The sequence below is a fragment of the Dicentrarchus labrax genome, unplaced genomic scaffold (assembly GCF_905237075.1).
Source record: "Dicentrarchus labrax unplaced genomic scaffold, dlabrax2021, whole genome shotgun sequence".
NCBI classification, from domain to species: Eukaryota; Metazoa; Chordata; class Actinopteri; family Moronidae; genus Dicentrarchus; species Dicentrarchus labrax.
The window spans coordinates 9,006,058-9,024,404 of record NW_026136707.1 but is presented as its reverse complement, the minus strand read 5'-3'; the positions used below and the strand labels follow the sequence as shown (position 1 = coordinate 9,024,404).

The window sequence follows — 18,347 nt, the reverse complement described above, 5'->3', positions numbered from 1 at the left end:
AAGCTCCAAACGACTCACTTTCCCATTAACCCTTGCGAGCTTTTACGTCGTCGTGCGTCAACTCCCCAGTCCCCCCCCCCCCACCATCACCGCTCTACAGAGGAAGAAAGGGGGAGACGGGCAGCCTGTACACAACGCTGTAAGTGTAGTCTATATTTATACCGAATATTAAAACACACACACATATAGCTGAAGTCTGTGCCGCTCTGGCTGCTAATAACGTTCAACCTTGCCCCGGGGTTTAGTTCACACAAATATGAGCGGCAGCGGGCGGGCCAGGACCAGCTCATTCGCGGAGCCTCCCGGAGCTCCTGGATCCGCTGCAGCCGGTGCCGGATCAGCAGTAGCCGGCGGAAGCTCGACAGGAAAAACTGGGGCTTCACAAGCCAGCGGGAGCAGCTCGACGAGCTTTGGGAATTTGAAACTCCCTAGTAAGTATTGTTTTTATATTTCTCTCATAAGCCGAAGTTGAACTTTGCCACACACGCTCGGGTTGTGCGTTATTATTATTATATATATATTTTTTTAATGTGCCGGAGTGTGTTTAACGTTAATGTCGGATCATTGCCGCGGAGCTAACCTTAGCCCAGCAAGCTTGTTAGCTGCCCGGCTAACGTGAGCTAGCTGTGTTTTTCATTAAGGAACCCGATCAAGGGCTTTTATCGCACAGCTAACATCACCGTTAGCTTCTGGTGGCCAGCTTGGAGCTAAGCCGTTGATATTTCGACGGTAAAATAACGTTGTGTCATATTTCTAACCCTTTCTTGTTGCATTGTAACCCAAGAGTAGAGTTGGTGTCAGCCGACGCTCTTAATATATTCGTCATTAATATCAGATGTAGAGGCTAGCTAGCTTGCTGGCTAACGTTTGTGAGGAGTAGGTTGAAATGATCTGCTCTAAGTTTTTAGGCGTCGTCCTCGGTTTTGTAGGATCTTGCAGAGTTTTTGCCAAACCAGAGTTACGTTAGGGTCCGTCGTGTGGAAGCCTGAAGAAATGGTAATTATCAGTATGTATGTTTTTTTTTTTTTTAAAGAAAAATAAAAAATACTGTAGTTCCAGCAGCTTATAAAGCAGTATGGTGACTTATCCATACATGAAACCGTCTATGTATGGGTTTAAACAGCTGGTACGGTACAACCAAATCCACCACAGGCCCTCTTTCATCAAGAAAGTGAGAATTTGTGCTTAGTGTAGTGGAAAAATGTATTTTGCACATTGCCTGTGCAACTGTGTCAGTACTCCTCGAGTGGAAGACAAGTTCTGACTTTAATTACATTTCTGCACACCATAGCCACTATCCCCTTAAGTAGGCTCTCTACTTTTACACTGATGGCACATTTTGACGCCGTACTGGAACCCCTGGTTTGCCAACAGCAAAGTCTGTCCAGTTGGTTTTGTTGGTGTGATGACAAGAACTTGCAGAATGCTCAGGGGTCATGTAGCTATGCAGCGGTAGAAGTTGGCCGAGGATCTGTAGCGTTCAGACAGAGGTGTGCAGAAGGACGGACTGCGAGAGACGGAAGAAAATAGCATCACAGCTTATGTTTCAAATAGAAATAGATGTAGAAACTGGAGTTAATTGGGAGCCGACAGAAGAAAATCACACTGAGTTTGATTAATAGAACAATTAAATGAAATTGATTGAAAGTCAAAGATCAAAGTTGACTCAGGCTGCTCTATATTAAGCCTAAGCTGAAGTTGGTACATACAGCTAATCAGCAGGTCTTCATCAGGTGATTTTACTCATTCACATCCATGGCTGTTGACTGCAAGCTCAGTGCTTCTACTCAGTTTTCAGAAGGTCTCAGTCTTGATCATCATGATCTGTGAACTCATTGTTCTTGGGTCAGAGGTGTTTGGACCCCGCTGAAACCCCAAAAGGCCTGTTTGATATTAAGATTGATACTAAGCTGGCTAAATTTAAAAATCATGTCCCATCTCTGCCTTTTGGCCAAACTAACCTGACTGTTTTCACACCACAAAGCTCTCTGGAGGGGATAAATCCCCAAACCCCAAGCTGAATTTTTAATGTGCATGGGGAACACTGAGCTTGAGGCAGGATGATGTCTGCCTGCTCAGAAGCGGTCAGATGCTGTGTAACAGTAATGTTAACAGGCCGCTTTCTGCTAGCTATACTCTCTTTGTGATTTTGGCAATACTGCCAATCACACAATACTGATGTTGCCATTAACTTTTATTTACTCCTGTCAAACAACTTGGCAGCATGCAGTAGTGATTTGATCAATGGCTTTAGTGCAGCAGTGAAGGAGCATTAACAACCCAGGTTTGAATCACTACGTTATACTCACCCAGTTGCCAGCAGAAACATGTCAATAGGAGCAACTAAACGGTGTCTTCAGCAATATAGAAAATCACTGTAAGTCATCAAAGAGAGCAGGAGGTGACAGAGACCGACCAAAACAGGAGGAAAAATAAAATGTATAGTCATTTTGGATCAAAGCCTTTAGGGATGATGCCAGTTACTGCTGTGACGTGATTAGAACAGGCAGAACAAACAGTCACAAAATCAAGCTCAGGTCTTGGTATCCTTTTACAATTATTTGATACCATTAGTAGCAATAACAAAACACTTTATTTTGAAGAGTAAAAGCTTTTTTCCTAAAAAGCCCACTTGTTAAGTTACAAAAATGTAGTATTTCTTAAAGGTCAAACACAAGTAATTTAGATGTTTACAGTACAGTAGTAATCAAACAAAAGTTTAAATAGAGTTAAACCATCAATGGTCTGATGGAATAATAAGAAGAGTAGGAATCTGAGAAAGCATTTCCAGCCAGCTTTCATAACTTGAGTTTTTGAAACTTGATACAACTTGGTTTGTACCTGTAAAGGTTCAATACTCGGCTCTATTCCTTCCTGTTTTGTAGTGTGTTCTCAAATAAGAAATCACATTTAAAGTAAATGGTTTTAGCTGGTCTCAGTTATTTTCAAAGTTCCTGCAATGTTTTTGATAAAGGTAAAATATGGGACAAAAAATCATTATAATGAAGTACTGTAGTGCTGCAGAGATGCCCTGGCCTACAAATCCTGTTCTCCAGATTTAAGATTTAAGTTTGTTTAGTCTGACCCCTACAAATGTCACATCATATTTTTTTAATAGTGTTTTTCCCTGAAAACTAAATTTGTCATTCATAAAATGATCTTTCCCACATTAACCGGGAATCATATTGCAATTTCTGTCAAAATAATTGCAACATGATAAAAATGTTTACAATACTGCCTCTAAAAGTTGAACTACTCCTAAATATTAGTACCTTTCTACAACTAGTTGCCCATTTTTAAATGTTTAAACTATTTTACTGGGATCTTTGGGTTATCACATGTTGTAACACCCTTTAAAATCCCTCTTTCTTCCCTCCTGCTTTCCAATCCTGAACAGACACACACACACCGTTGTTATTATTAGCAGCGTAGTAAATGGTCAAGCGAAGGGATGCACCTTAGTGACCTTATTAAGTGGATTGGGTATCAGCGAGACATTACCAAAACACATTAAATACATTTTTAAAAATCTGTGTCATCATGAAATTCAGTGTTTCAGTTGGCCTTTGACCCAGGATTTAGTATAATAGTTGTGCGGTGAGGTTTTCTGATCAGCAAATGTAAGGACCATAGATACTTATTTGTAATGTATATTATGTGACTGATTGATTGGTGTCAGGTCAGGGGAAATCTCTTCTCTGATGGAGTGATTCATTCAGACCACACCCAGTGTAAATCACACAATCATCATACAATCCATACTAGTCACAGTGCTGTTGTAATTCCTATACGCTGCTATTGATGGAATAGTAATTGTAATTTATCATGCCATTGCTGATCATTTTATCATGTTAAAACTATGCTTGAGTTTTACACTTACAAACAAGCCCCAAGCTAATTGCTTCTAAGTGTGGGTGTGATGAAAGCCACTTTGCTCATCCCTTTTCTCTTACTCATCAGGCTTTCGTAGATGTATCAGAAACCAAAGCTGTTCACTGACAGCTGGGCAGAGTGCTCATTTTTGCATTCATTATTTAAGGGACTATCATGCCACAGCTGCTCTATATTTAATGTGTCCCCCTCTGACTTAACTTGTTTAAAAAGAGTGTGAAAGTGATGCTCAGAGGAACAGCATATTGTGGAGTTGGGATACGGCAACGTGCAAGAACCACACAATGACTGAAAAGCTGAATATTTCTTCCTGACCTGAGGGTAGAGATAAGATCTAGGCCAATCATGTGGATATGCTATCGGCTGCTGTTTACTGCTAACCTTGAAAAGGTTTTTTCCTGGAAAATTGCAAAAATAGAAAATTATGAAGGGGTGTATCTCCAGGTGTCAGGTCTGACCAGCTCCCGGATCTCTGCTATTTGCATTCGTACAAACACACTTTGTGCTGCTGGGATTCTGACTTGAATTCAGGGGAGGACAGCGGTAGAATCTGTCCACAGGATCTTTTATTAGCAAGGTCAGTTCACTTTGTGGGACCTTGGCTGACACACAGCTCTAGGCTGGGGTATCAAGAGCTGTTTTTTAGGTGCTATGTGAGGCTGTGCCATCCCAAATGACACGTGAACTCAAGGCAACAGAGCCATAGGCAGTCTTTGAGGCGTCAGAGAAAATATGCAGGTCGACAGAGGTGCTAGCAGGAACATCGGAAGTGTAACACCGTGGTAGGATGATCTTCTGTAATTGTGGCCACTAACCTTCCCATGCTTACCACATTAGGAAGAAGAGCTCATCAGCAGTTTGCTAATCCACCATGGCTCGTGTCGTATAGGGTATAATGTACCTGAGTGGGTCATATTGGCTCGCCAGTACTCGATGTATGTACCTCAAGGTGCGTTCAGTTGATGCTTGTTCAGTGTATCGGGGCTGCAGCGCCACTGGAGAGTCTGCTGAGGCTCTTGGGGGTCTTCCTTGTTCCCAAAGAACTGTGTCACTTGACATGCGCACTGCAAAAGGCAGAGTGTAAACTTGTGTGTAATCTATATTTCACATCAGTTGTCATTTGTCATCAAGAATCAGCTGGAGATGGCAACCTAATGTGGAATTTGTTAGATTATTAGATGTTTTTTCTTCAAGCAGATGTATTCATACAGGCAGAAATAGAAGGCGATAAAGCCAAATCAGTGTCTTGTTTTTTTTTTGTCTGGTTTTTGGAAGAAACCAAAATTTTGACTCCATTTTGAGACTAGAGATTAAGAGGGGTCCTGTTGAGACAGGCGAAGTGAGCAAGCCCAGGAAATGGTAGCACTTCTGGGTGTGCTACTGTCCACGCAATTTTATCACAGGCTCTGACAAGCCTTTTGGCAATGGGCCTCTTCTCTGATGTTCTTCCCCTCCCAGTGTCGTTGCTTCTGGTACCGATTTGTCAGATCATTCTTGACCCAACACGTGCACAGGCGTAAAACTGAGCAGATACTTGACCCTAAGTAGAGCTGTCACTTACTGTTAGATCTTGATCATCTCATTTTGCCTGTATTCCACAAGGTCAAACATTAGCCTGATGGTGACACTGTTGGATTAGTTTAAAACACACACCTTGTACTCCTCCCTTTCTGTAAAATATAAGAGCTAGAGCCCTCACTTGTCCTCTTAGCTATATGTAATGTGATCAGCGTTCAGTGGCAGTTGTACTATAACCCTGTTTCCAAGGCCATTTAGTCTACACAGCATCTTAATTGTGACTGGTGTTACATTTAATTCAATCCAACTTTATTGTGAATTTAACCAGCGTGAAGCCCAGGAGGCATGGAAAACACTGAATGATGGTTCATTTGTAGGTTTTTATCACAGCATCACGACAGGTGATCCAAAAGTTAACTCTGCCCTGATTTGACCCATCCCTATTCACACAATGTTATATACTATATAACTATGTAACACAGTATGACGTGGTCAAAAGCTTGTTTTCGATCTAAAATTCATTAGACGTCTATTTTACCAGTACTGTGTTGTAGCTAAACATCTGTATCATGCGCATTAAAACCTTCCTTATGCCATAATCTCAGCTGGCAAATGATAACAACAAATATATGTACCTCCACTTTAGCTATTGAAGTAAGCATAATAGCAAATATGAACATAACCATAACCTAGCCCACCTATAACACAGTGTTCAAAATGTATGCATAAATGTTGTATGAACTTAACTAATAGAACATCTATAGTGTGATAATAACAGAAACTAAATCTGTGCTTAACTGGCTCTTACACAAGGATTACACCAACTCATCCCTGGGGTATATTTATATTATTATAATGGGGACATTGAGGTAATTGAGATTACAGAGGTGCTGAGCTGCAACTGTGATTGAGACTGTAATGCCCTATTTCGATTGGCACAGAGACGCAGGTTAAACCTGCAGTCTGAATGGGTCAACACATACCACCCGACCTGGCTTTGTGACTCTAGTCGCCAACTGGGCAGTTTTAACAACATTAATCTGACTTTCCAAAAATTTGCCATAGGCAGAGGAATTTGGCAAGTGAAGCAAAGAAGCAGCCTACTTCTATTAATTTTTAATTTGTTAATTTCCTAAGTAATATGTTATTTGATCAGTAACATGTTTGGAGTACTGATGTAGACTCAGGGCTCTGTTAATAATGACAACAAGGGATTAATCTTTGACAGCAGATATGTATTGGTCTAACTCAGGTTGAACACATGCTCAGTAGACTTGCATCATATGCGTGTCTCCAGTTTCAGAAGGGGTTTAGACCAGTTTTACCCAGGGGAGCAGCAGGAACGTACTATGGGAAGTATCAGGAGCTCATTACAAGCCAGTGGAGTGTGTGTCTGGGGAGCCACCACGTAGGTCACAACTGTTTAGAGCAGGACGGAGCGCTTGTTGATGTTTAACTTCTCTCTCTTAGGGATACTGGTGTAAATTCTGAACTGGAGAGGGTTGTGAATATCATTTAATTCATGAGAAATATGTTGCTTTTTATGCCATTTATGGTTTCATTCAGTGTTTTTCTAAGTTCAAATAGTTTGAACTTTAGATATGTAAATTGTGTGAAGCCACGTGGTTTCTTTTGAAAGGGATTATTCGGATAATTTCAGGGTCTCTCTGACAAATTGTGTTTGTGCTCTCATCCACAGGAGACAGTGGCAAAGTGACCACAGTGGTAGCCACACCCGGCCAGGGCCCTGATCGCCCACAGGAAGTGTCCTACACAGACATAAAGGTTATAGGAAATGGCTCCTTTGGAGTGGTCTACCAAGCTCGCCTCATTGACAGCCAGGAGATGGTGGCAATTAAGAAAGTTCTCCAAGACAAGAGGTTTAAGGTATGCTAAGACAGGCTCACTATGTATATGGTGTTCTTCAGTAATTGTTGTGAAGAAAGAACTTGTGCCAGTTTTTGGCTCAATTCATAATTCTTGTATTTATTTTCTGTTGTCCTCTCTTCGTTACAGAATAGGGAGCTGCAAATTATGAGGAAATTGGACCACTGCAACATTGTGAGGCTACGTTACTTCTTCTACTCCAGCGGAGAGAAGGTGTGTATGAACTGACTTGATGTTTTATGTAGTAGGAATCAAGTTTCTAGATGAAGCACTCTGGCTCCACACCCAACCATTTAATGTGGCATGCGTCAATGATGATTCATAGACATGTTTTAGACAAGTTGATCTTTGCCTTTATTGTACATTAAATCCACTCTCTTTATTATAGTTTTATGGGTCCACACACTTTTGCTGAATTGCTCAGAACATTATTGGGATTTTGCCCCAAATGTGATTGCATCAGAGAAAGCCTGAGCTATTTTAGCCAAACTTGGCAGATAAGTTTAGCAACATGACATAGTGGTGCAATGACAAGCAAGTTAACATTTCATTCATTCTGAACTGTGTTTATAGAAACAAAGTATTTGTATCCCTGAATTCCTCAGATCAAGATTATTATATGTAAACCATGTGGCGTGTACTACATCTTATGCCAAATATAACACAGTATGTATATCACAGTATTCCCAAAGGAATAGAATGGGCATATAATCATTGTATTTTATCTATCTTTATTGTATTTTAACCCGGTCGACGTTTGTGTATTGTATTTTATAATAAAATAATAATATTAGATGAAAGACTGTAGAGTTTGAGTATTATTATTGGTAGATTAGAGTAGTATTACGTTGATGTCAATGAGCGTGAATATCCTCTTCTGTATTTGAGACAGTGTTTACACTCCATTGTACTTCAGCAATATTTACTGTGACAGGTTAATCAATTGTGTTTACGCTCATAATGATAGATGTGTTTTATTACCTGTAAAGTGTAAATGTTGTGTCAATGAGCTGCAACAATAATTGTTTATTCAGTCACTGTTTGCAGCATATATTCATTATGGATAATAAGCACAAAACACAAGAGAAATGTTTAATTTCTCTTTTATTGCTCTTCTAAAAGCCATCTTCAATCATATAGCCAATCAGTTCATATAGCTACAATAAGTATTATTTTGCTCTACTTACTCATCATGTACAATCCAACATATTAATTTAGATTGATTTGTTTGTATATACTCGGAACATTTTGATTTAAGGTTCACTTTCCACCTCTAATTGTACAGTCCTCTTTCCTTTTGTTTCTCCTTTCCAGAAAGATGAGGTGTATTTGAATCTGGTGCTGGACTACGTCCCTGAGACAGTGTACAGGGTGGCTCGGCACTTCAACAAGGCCAAGACCACCATCCCCATCATCTATGTTAAGGTGGGTAGATCAAAACATACATACACACACACACGGGCATTTCATCCTAACTGCTTTCACCTAGCCACTATAGGCATCAAAAGGTTAATTCAAGTTATTCAGGGTTGACATTATTCATTTCTGTATGTATTGTGAGTGCCGTTATAATCTTAGAAGGAAATATACTGTCTGGTCTTGCAGAGGTTTCACCCCTGTCGGTTCATCTTTAAAATACCTGAGAATGAATATTAAAGTGTCTATTTTCTGAGTTAATTTAGGCACTAATGCGGATTAAAGGTGCAGTGTGTATAATTTAACAGGATCTATTAGCAGAAATTGAATATAATATTCATGTTATGCTTTTATCAGTGTATAATTACCTGAAAATAAGGATTGTTGCATTCCTATTACCTTTGAATGAGCCATTTCTATCTACAGAGTAGGCAGGTCCTCTACTACAGACTGCCCCATGTTCACTGCCGTGTTTCTACAGTAGCCCTGAACAGACAAACCTCCTTTACACTAGGTTGAGTCAAGGGGTTTCAGTTGTTTGCAATCTACAATCTCCCCACTGGATGCCACTAAATCCTACACACTGGTCCTTCATCTTCCTTCATCATCATTCCTGCATCTGGAAACCATTTTAGCTGCGACTTCTAATGATATGCTTCATGCTATGCTTTGTAGGAAACACACAAAAGACAAACAACTACAGTATTATGTTAGAAAGGAAGCTGCTTTACAAGCTGGGGAATTGTTAATCTGTTGGCAGAGACCCATTCTCTTAGTGATTTTAAGGTTTCAAGTATACTACTGTAAATATTTAAATCTTTTAGTCACATTCTAGGTCATTTTGTCAAATAATAAAAGGGGTTAAGATTTACATATTTCATCTCAGTCTTTTGAAGTGAGTTTCATCTGTTATTGAGCCACATTTAAAAAAATTTGGTTAAAATTTAAAGTAGATTTATATTCAGTAATTGCCTGTGGATGTAATAAAACAACCAAGTATTTCCCTGTTTGTGTTTCACAGACAACTCACTGTTTAAGGATTATGAAAGCAGAAAGGGAAAGATGGTCCCATGGGAATTAATCTGTTTGCAATACACTTGGTTCCCTGTCTAAAAGGGTGCTCATTTTAGAGAGAGTGTTTGTGTGTTTACTGTGTCTGTAGCAGCTGAGAGGACATTATAGCTGTCTCATGGCCCATTTCCCTACCTCAGCCTGCTGCTCCCCTGTGGCTTTGAGATGCATACTGATCTCTCTCTCTCTCTGTCTCTCTCTCTCTCACTCTTTCCCCTTTCCTCTGTCATCCCTCCGTCCTCCAGTGACACACTTCTATCACAGAATGTCTGGGGTCTTCGTTTCCCTCCTCCCCATCCCCTGCGTCTCATGTTTTTGCCCTGTCTCTCATCATTTGCCTCTTCCTCATCCCTCTCATCCTCTTCTCCCTCTCTGCCCTCTTTTTAACCATCATCTCTCATCCCTCAGTCATCTTGTCTGTAATCATTTTGTAATCTGTGGCCGGCCTGCTGTCACTGCATCATGGGGGTAATAATGATGATAATGGTGATGACAGTGATTTGTCATATTAAGATGCTTACCGTCTGCATTTCACAGGTACATTAAATGGGTGCACACTTAACTGTGTGAGTAATTTTTATTTGAGAATGACATCATTGACCTGGGATGTATAGACAAATGTCAAATTAGGGGTTGGATGAGGATGGTAACACATCATTTGAGAGGATCTTCCCCCCTGAGTTATTTTGTTGCAGCCTGCACTAGATACCACACAGCTGCTTCTTTCAACACTCACCTACACAGTGCACCCAAAAACAAAATGACACATGTAGAAATGCAGAGTGGCACATGACGGAAATTTATACAGACACGCACATGTGGTCCTGTGTGTGGAAAGGAAATGCTATTGCCTTGTGATAATCCAGAGTAAAACAGCCGGATGGCGTGAAAGATTTTTTATTTGCAGGACAGTTGTCGAGTTAAACCTTTGTTCATTAGTTCCCAAACTTTTTATAGTCCTAAAGTTTTTACTTATAACTCCTCATCACCGTCTACATATGTCATTTCATGTTCACAAAAATGAGCAAAGATTAAAGAAAAGTCTGTGTGGCGGTAATATTGATCATAAAATGTTTTTCTTTCAGCTTGCAGGCTGTCGAGAGACGTAACACATCTATAACACTAAAAATTAGATTGTTGCGACAGCAGTTTGTGCTCGCAGGAGGCAATCCCTTTCTGTGGCGTGTCAGTCAGCACCATCAGTCGTGTAGCAAACGATGTCAATACTGCACTAGATAGGACTTCTCATAATGAATCTAAAAGATTTAATTATTTTTCCGCAGTCCATCCATTTTTCTGCCACTTATTTCCGTCCAGATTCCATTAATTACATTAATTATTTCATTAGGAATTATTATATACTGCTGGGAAGAACTACATTTCTTTTTATACTTCTAGGCCATATTTTCTTAAATAGTTTTCCACCATATTTCCATAATTACTCCATTATGAGCATAAACTGCATTAACTTAAACTGCATGTGAAATTAACTTTTGTGTCCTCAAATGCTCTTTTGCTTTTCTTCTTGGGATAACTGTATGGTTCTAAGTTGTTAAACACTGTTGGGCATTTTGCCAACCCTTTCTGTCCCCCCTCAGGTGTACATGTACCAGCTGTTCCGCAGTCTGGCTTATATCCATTCCCAGGGCGTGTGTCACAGAGACATCAAGCCCCAGAACCTCCTGGTGGACCCAGAGACGGCCATCCTCAAACTCTGTGACTTTGGCAGGTCAGTACCAGACACCGCCTCTGGACGTCTCTGTCTGTCTCTATCTGTCTCTATCATTCTTTCTATTGTTGTGACTGTCTGTGTCTCAGCATGCATGTTTAGTTTTGCTGTCGGTTTGTGTTGCCACCTCTTTCTCAGGCTTGACTTTCCCTGTGTTGATCTGTCATATGTCTTCTTACCTCTCTGTCTTGGTAGCATACATGCTGTGGTTTTGTGAAAACAAACACACTGAGAAATGACAGTCTCATGTTGACTGGCACCCCCACACCCCCCTGAACCCTCTTTTTCTGCTTCATCTTGCTCCTATCCTCTTCTAGTGCGAAGCAGTTAGTTCGAGGTGAGCCGAATGTGTCCTATATCTGCTCACGGTACTATCGTGCCCCAGAGCTCATCTTTGGTGCCACCGACTACACGTCCAACATTGACATCTGGTCAGCCGGCTGTGTGCTGGCTGAGCTGCTGCTGGGACAGCCCATCTTCCCTGGGGACAGTGGTGTGGACCAGCTAGTAGAGATCATCAAGGTACACTAGGGGGACTACAAACAGTGGCAGAAAACCAACTGATGACAAGTAGAGGTGGGCGATATATATCGTTTGCGATAATATCGTCATTGTTGTTTTGACGATGTGCAAATTTCCATTATCGAGTATTTAAATTACTTCGACAAAAACAATGAAACGCCCGCGGAAACTCCTCACATCCATTAATACACGGTGCAGCAGCGCTCTCTACAGCATGGCAGGATTCAGTCACACAACTAGTGGGCCTACGTGATCACATGACGTGATCACGTGACCTCTCGCTAGCATCCTCCTTGCAACAGTTTAGCAGCGCGTTGTGATGGTAGAGAGAAAATGCAAACACCTCCAGTCCCTGAAGCTACCGGTACTTCAGATGATTCAGTGCCGAGACGTGGGTCCTATGGGCTTCAGCGTTCAGAGCGCTAAGCGCCTTCAGCGGTAAAAAGATGTCAGCGGAGACGGGTTTTTTTTAGCGCAGCGCTCAGAGCGCTTCAAGTTGAAATCTGTTTAACTTTTAACACCGCTGGGCGCTCGGAAAATGAGTTTTTGAGCTCTCTGAGCGCTGCAAACGCGTTTGGTGGACACAAGTCCAGCTCAGACAATTCTAATCACATTTTAAAGGATATCGACTGATTATCGTTATCGCCAAAATCCCCAAAAATATTGAGATATTATTTTTTGCCCATATCGCCCACCCCTAATGACAAGCCGCTAGATGAAAAGAGACATGGTGTAAAGTTTGGAATTGAAACTACTGTCAGTACAGGCTTTTATGTTTTAGGAAATTATTCTTAAGTTTATGCTACATTTGTGTGTACTTAGATTTAAACATAGTATCTAAATTGATAGGTATTTTTAAATGGAGAACAGTATATTCAGACGGACAATGCAAGCTGTACATTTAATATAACAAAGGATATTTGTGATTAATATTAATGAATATTAACTTTTCAATCTCTTTTGTCAGGTTCTGGGGACACCAACAAGGGAGCAGATCCGGGAGATGAACCCTAACTACACAGAGTTCAAATTCCCACAGATCAAAGCACACCCTTGGACAAAGGTGTGTTCTCACTACTGGAGAATATTAATCGTGTATAGCAGTTATCCAAACATCCGTGTGAGGTTTTAGTGTTTATTATTTTTCTGAAACAGCCCTTTATGGGATTAGCAAATGCCATAGGAAAATACCAAAATAAGATCCAGGATGTTGGAATTTGATGGCTCCGTTGGAATTTGATAGCTCCTGTCTACATATAATTGGACTGGTGTTTTAGTTTTAATAAGCAGTCCACGCTTATTTGTAATCTAAGGAATTGTTCTGAGACAGCGAGCTGCAGCCGCCCGGCAATATCATTATTCAGTACTTTTAATTGGCAGGGTTACTCCACCACTGCAGCTTCTGGCTACGTCCGATTCTACCAGCCTGTAGGCTACAGCACAGGCTACTGCCATCCACCTAGTGTATTCTCATCACGCAGCGGAAGAGAGTGGGTTGTAGCTTTTAAAGTAGATTAAACAGTAGTAGCAATGACACTAATTTGCTAATTAGTATCATAAACATTGTTTATTGTCCCATACTGGATAATCAGACTTTGAATCTGGTCGTGCTTAAAATACGTTTTTCTTCATTGATCGGTCTGTTCTTTGCGGTTGAAGAGGTGTATAAGTCAGGGAACTCCAATACAGTAAAATCAGCTCCTGTATCGTTTCATTGCTGTAGTTTCTGTTGTTGCCATGGTCACACAATGAGCCGCAGCCGCAAGTAAAAGTTGAACCACTGTCCCTCTCCTTGCCGCTGCTGTCGTGTCTACATTAAAAACAATTGTGGCTGTAACTGCTCGCTAATCTTGTATTAACATAAAACCCAAATCCTCTCTGGAGTATGTTAATACAGAACTGCCAAATTTCTCTCGTCTGTCAGGTGTTTAAGCCTCGTACCCCACCAGAGGCCATTGCCCTCTGCTCTCGACTGCTGGAATACACGCCGGTGACCAGGCTGTCTCCCCTGGAGGCGTGTGCACACGCCTTCTTCGATGAGCTGCGCCAGCCCAACACCCGCCTGCCCAGCGGACGAGAACTGCCGCTCCTCTTCAACTTCAGTCCCGTTGGTCAGTTTACAACATCCTTTTTGTCTCTTATCTCCACTATGTGTTCATATTTGTGTTTGATGACCTTCACTCAGATGCTCATGGTCGGTTGTCATATCTTTGCACCTATAGTAATATTATATGTGTAATTAAAATTTGTTTTGCTTTGCTGCTTTCTCAGAGCTGTCTATCCAGCCCCAGTTGAACTCCACACTCATTCCTCCTCACGCTCGTGCACAGACATCGCCTGCCTCACATGGTATGTATCACAGCGTAAAATTATACTCAAGGGTTTTTTTTTATGGATTTATTGGCTGTTTTTATTTAGCTCTTTGTCCTCCAGCAATAGTGAAGTAACACTGAATTTACACCTTCCAATTATTCCGAACTATCCATTGATAAATCGTAGTGTGAGAAACAAGATATGTTCTGCCTACTTGGTGCATTGTGGCCTATATAACCACCACCAAAAACCCAGTCTGAACTCTGACCCATTTTAAAACCCAACCCAACCCAAAGAGTTGCCTTTTAGCCAGACATTGACTGTCACAAGACATTTATATTTATTTTGGACACATTATAATCTCTAGATAGTTCATTGTTGATATTTTAACTGTCTATATTCCAAAAAAAGTTGATTCTTTCTGTAAAATGAGCTTTGGTGTTGGTAACAAGAGTGCTCCCTTTCTCCCCCTACAGAGGGCAGTGTGTCAGACAGTTCCGCCCAGCCCAGCTCAGCGCCTGGATCCATCAACAACAGCACCTGAGCATCCATCCCTCTGTCATCCTTTCTTTTTGTCTTCCCCATTTTCCTTTTCTCTACTCTGCTCTTCTCCCTCTCAACCTTCCTCCTGGCTCCAAATCCTTAAGATAGAAAAGAAATGACTACACACACACACACACACACACACACACACACACACACATACACACACACACACACACACACACACACACATACACTTAGCATTGCTATTTTCCCTGAATTTTAACCATTTCCAATAGGAAGCGATTTCTGTGGCCACTAGCTTCAGGAAGGTGTTTTAAGGACATTTTGGCTGCCATGCTTGGGCTTAGCAAAAGCTGCAGTTCTAAGCCCATGGTGGCCCTCTGGCCTGTTAGAATAAAGAAACTTTACATTGGCTGGGATGTTTGGGAGATGAGGAGGGGTGGGGGTTGTACATGTTATATGGATTTTCTGTATTATAATCCACATTTGACTTTTATCCCTTTTTATGTTCATTTTATTTGCCATTAGCTAATTTTATCTGTGGCCGTGGTGCCATCGAATGGGGTCCTGATTGGCTATGGAGTTGAGAATGAGGGCCACATTTAAGGCCTGACTAATATTGACAATCATCCTTAGTAGGGTAAAAAAAAAACGGCACACTTGTACTGTACTTAGTGTTTGATCGTGCAACCTACTATGTAGACTAGTGGCTTTTCTGTCACTATCTACCCTGAACTCTTCTCAAGTAATGTCAGTTCACCCAGCCCAATAGTGAACAAATGTGAATAATTTTTTTAAATCTCCCAGTTTGATACCAAACAGAACATATTGGCTGATTTGGTCCATGTCATTTTAGATAAGGTATGGTTTTAAATTTTATTACAAAGAGAGGTACCACTGCCTGTCTTTACAGTTTATTTTTGAATGTTAGCTCCACAACTGCCTTTTATGTGAATGAGAGGGAGCTTTCTACGAGCAGAGTGCACATCTTTCAGTTTCTTCAGTATAAGCTGTTTTCTTTTGGTTAAGCTGGAAACCAAGAGTTTCATGTTAATTCTCATGTGAATATTGCACATCTTCAAAGGGAGTAGAGGAGAAGTAAAGGGGCCAGTTGTGTGTACTCGTCCAGCTGCGGACATACCTGTACACTGAGGGAGCCGTGGTGAGGGGCTCCGGTTGCATCTAATACAGAAGCCTCAATGTCTCTCATGTCATAAACACAGTTTTCTAGCACTGTAGGGTGAATAGTCACCTCATTAATTATGTCACTTTACGGTGTTAAGTTTCATATCAGCTTGATAATGTTGAAGAATGAAATCGGGTGCAGAGGGTACCGAGACTGCCCGCTTTCCTCTGCTCACCTTGGCTCGTCATTGTCATTTCCGCTAGTATTCACAGTTATTGTTTGTGCAGGGGGAGGACTCTGAACGAATTGTGTTTGGTTTGTGAGAGAGATCTGGTTGAAACCCTCTTCAGCCCTTCCCAAACAGCCTGCCTGTGACACTCATATCATGTTCTTCTCCTGTGACGGCCGTAGGAACTGATCTTGAATGATTTACGCAGCCTAACTAGTCCCTGCACGGACTAGTTTTCTTTCTTCCGCCACGCGAATTTGCATGTTCAGCCCAAGTTGACCACACTATATTTCTTCCACTAATCTCAGTAATAATCTGACCAGAAAATGATGCTGAAACCCCTGAAACCCAACAGCTTTTGGAGCCTCCCCTTCCATTCCTTTTTGTCCCCATCCCTCTGCCTTCTGCTTCCCTCTGTCCTCCTCCTTTTTTCACTGCTAAACTGTAAATATCAAGTACCTTTTATTTTATTTTGTTATTTTTGTTATTGTTATTATATTGTTGTTCTTGTAATTTTTTTTTCTCTAGTAGACCGGTGCAGCAGCGACCGGGCTGTTTATCCTCAGTCGCAGTCTGTAAATACGATTTCATTTCAGTCCCTTGGTGCAGGAGGGAAAAAACAGAACAAAATGTTTCATTTTTATTCTCTCTCCCTCCATTTCTCTCTTCACAACTGTCCCTTTCCCTCATAAATGTTGTCATAACTGTTTTATTTATTGTATTGTGTTTTGTTTTGGGGGGGGAGGTCTTTTCTTTTCCACTGGGTGGTAAAATTGAGGGATTAGAGTTTTTTTTGTTTTTTTGTTTGTTTTTTTTAATTCCAAATTTTAGTCCAGCAATGTCACATGCAAAATGATTTCACATCCAAGATACTGTACTCAAATCCAGACGTTGGTGTGTGTTCTCCAATCAGTGGTCTCGTATGTATGCAGGTGCACATGCTAGCCAACAGGTGGAACTCCAGTTTTCCATTTAACTTCAATGTGAAGGGAATGTTACAAGCTTCTGGATTTATGGGGTCATGGTGTTGGTAGATAACACGGATCACCCTGTGTGTGTGAGTGTGTGTGTCTGGAGGAAAGGGGGAAATAATGAATCTGTCCATTGACATGTAATATCTCCTGTGTCCGACCGTCTCCTGTTTTCGCTTACTGTGTGTCGTATGAGTGTAACGGGTTTGACCTGTTAGTACAGTGTGTATGCTTCACAGATTCTTGGTGAGTTTCTTGAGCACAGCTGCAGGGAATGAATGTGTGTCTGTATGTGACCATGGACATTATTCTCTGTACTCTCTTTCCAAAATGAAGAGCTGACTAAATGTGCTTATTTTAATGTTTGTTTTGTTTTTATTTTCCATCTTCTGATCCGTCACGCTTTTAATTTGCTGTGACCCCGCTCTTTTAGCACCCTTTCTGAGGGTTAAATGTCAATGTTGGGAACAGAACGGTTGGATAAAGGAGCTGATTAAAAGAGAGGGATGGAGGGAGAGAGACAGTTTTTGTTTGTTGGTATAAATAATTAAACTCATTAATAAAGTGATGAAACTGTTCCTGTCTCATATTCATGATTGAATTATACCTGAACAGTTGAGTTGATTACTCATTTGTTGTGTATACAAAGAAACAGTAGAACATCGGTAATGTGTAGTAATACAAAGCTACTTAAAAGTCCTTCCGAGCAACACAAGGCTAGATTATCAACCAGGCACAGCTGAGAGCTGCTGACCAAATTTAATTAGGCATTGCGTGGGAAGATGCACCAATAAGCACAATATTCCCTGACATGAAATGGGGCTTAAGTGGATCATAATTGTTAACTGACCTTGAGCCTTGAAAAGGGTCCCTGCATCAAAATCTTATTTTAAGAGGTCTGTTGTTTCATTTCGTGCTTTCATGTTTAATATTCCTAGATGACATGTTTAGACAAATCACCACACAACATTTCTAGACCCAAGTAGTAATCCAGTACAAATAAACCAATGTGGAGTTTCAGGGCCAATATGATATGAATAGGATCAATATGATAAACAAATCATTTTGTTGTGGTTGATACTGATAAAATAACCAACAATATCACATAAAGAGGTTAAAAAAAAAAAAAAAAGGGCTAACTATTCTTTTTATTTTTCTTTCTGCTAA

The 18,347-nt window shown here is 40.8% G+C and overlaps 1 protein-coding gene across 2 annotated transcripts; it reads left to right on the top strand.

Annotated features, from left to right (window-relative positions):
* Positions 1-38: 38 nt before the first annotated feature.
* gsk3ab (glycogen synthase kinase 3 alpha b) lies at positions 39-17,757 on the top strand. Of its 2 annotated transcripts, XM_051406403.1 has the most exons (11): positions 39-139; positions 246-431; positions 7,109-7,296; positions 7,426-7,509; positions 8,611-8,721; positions 11,382-11,512; positions 11,830-12,034; positions 13,002-13,097; positions 13,959-14,145; positions 14,306-14,383; positions 14,824-17,757. In XM_051406403.1, exons 2-11 carry the CDS (start codon positions 257-259, stop codon positions 14,889-14,891), a joined length of 1,323 nt encoding a protein of 440 aa, XP_051262363.1. In that variant the 5' UTR covers positions 39-139; positions 246-256; the 3' UTR covers positions 14,892-17,757. The 2 variants fall into 2 exon arrangements, with proteins under 2 accessions (XP_051262363.1, XP_051262362.1); XM_051406402.1 differs by having other exon boundaries at positions 88-431.
* Positions 17,758-18,347: the final 590 nt, after the last annotated feature.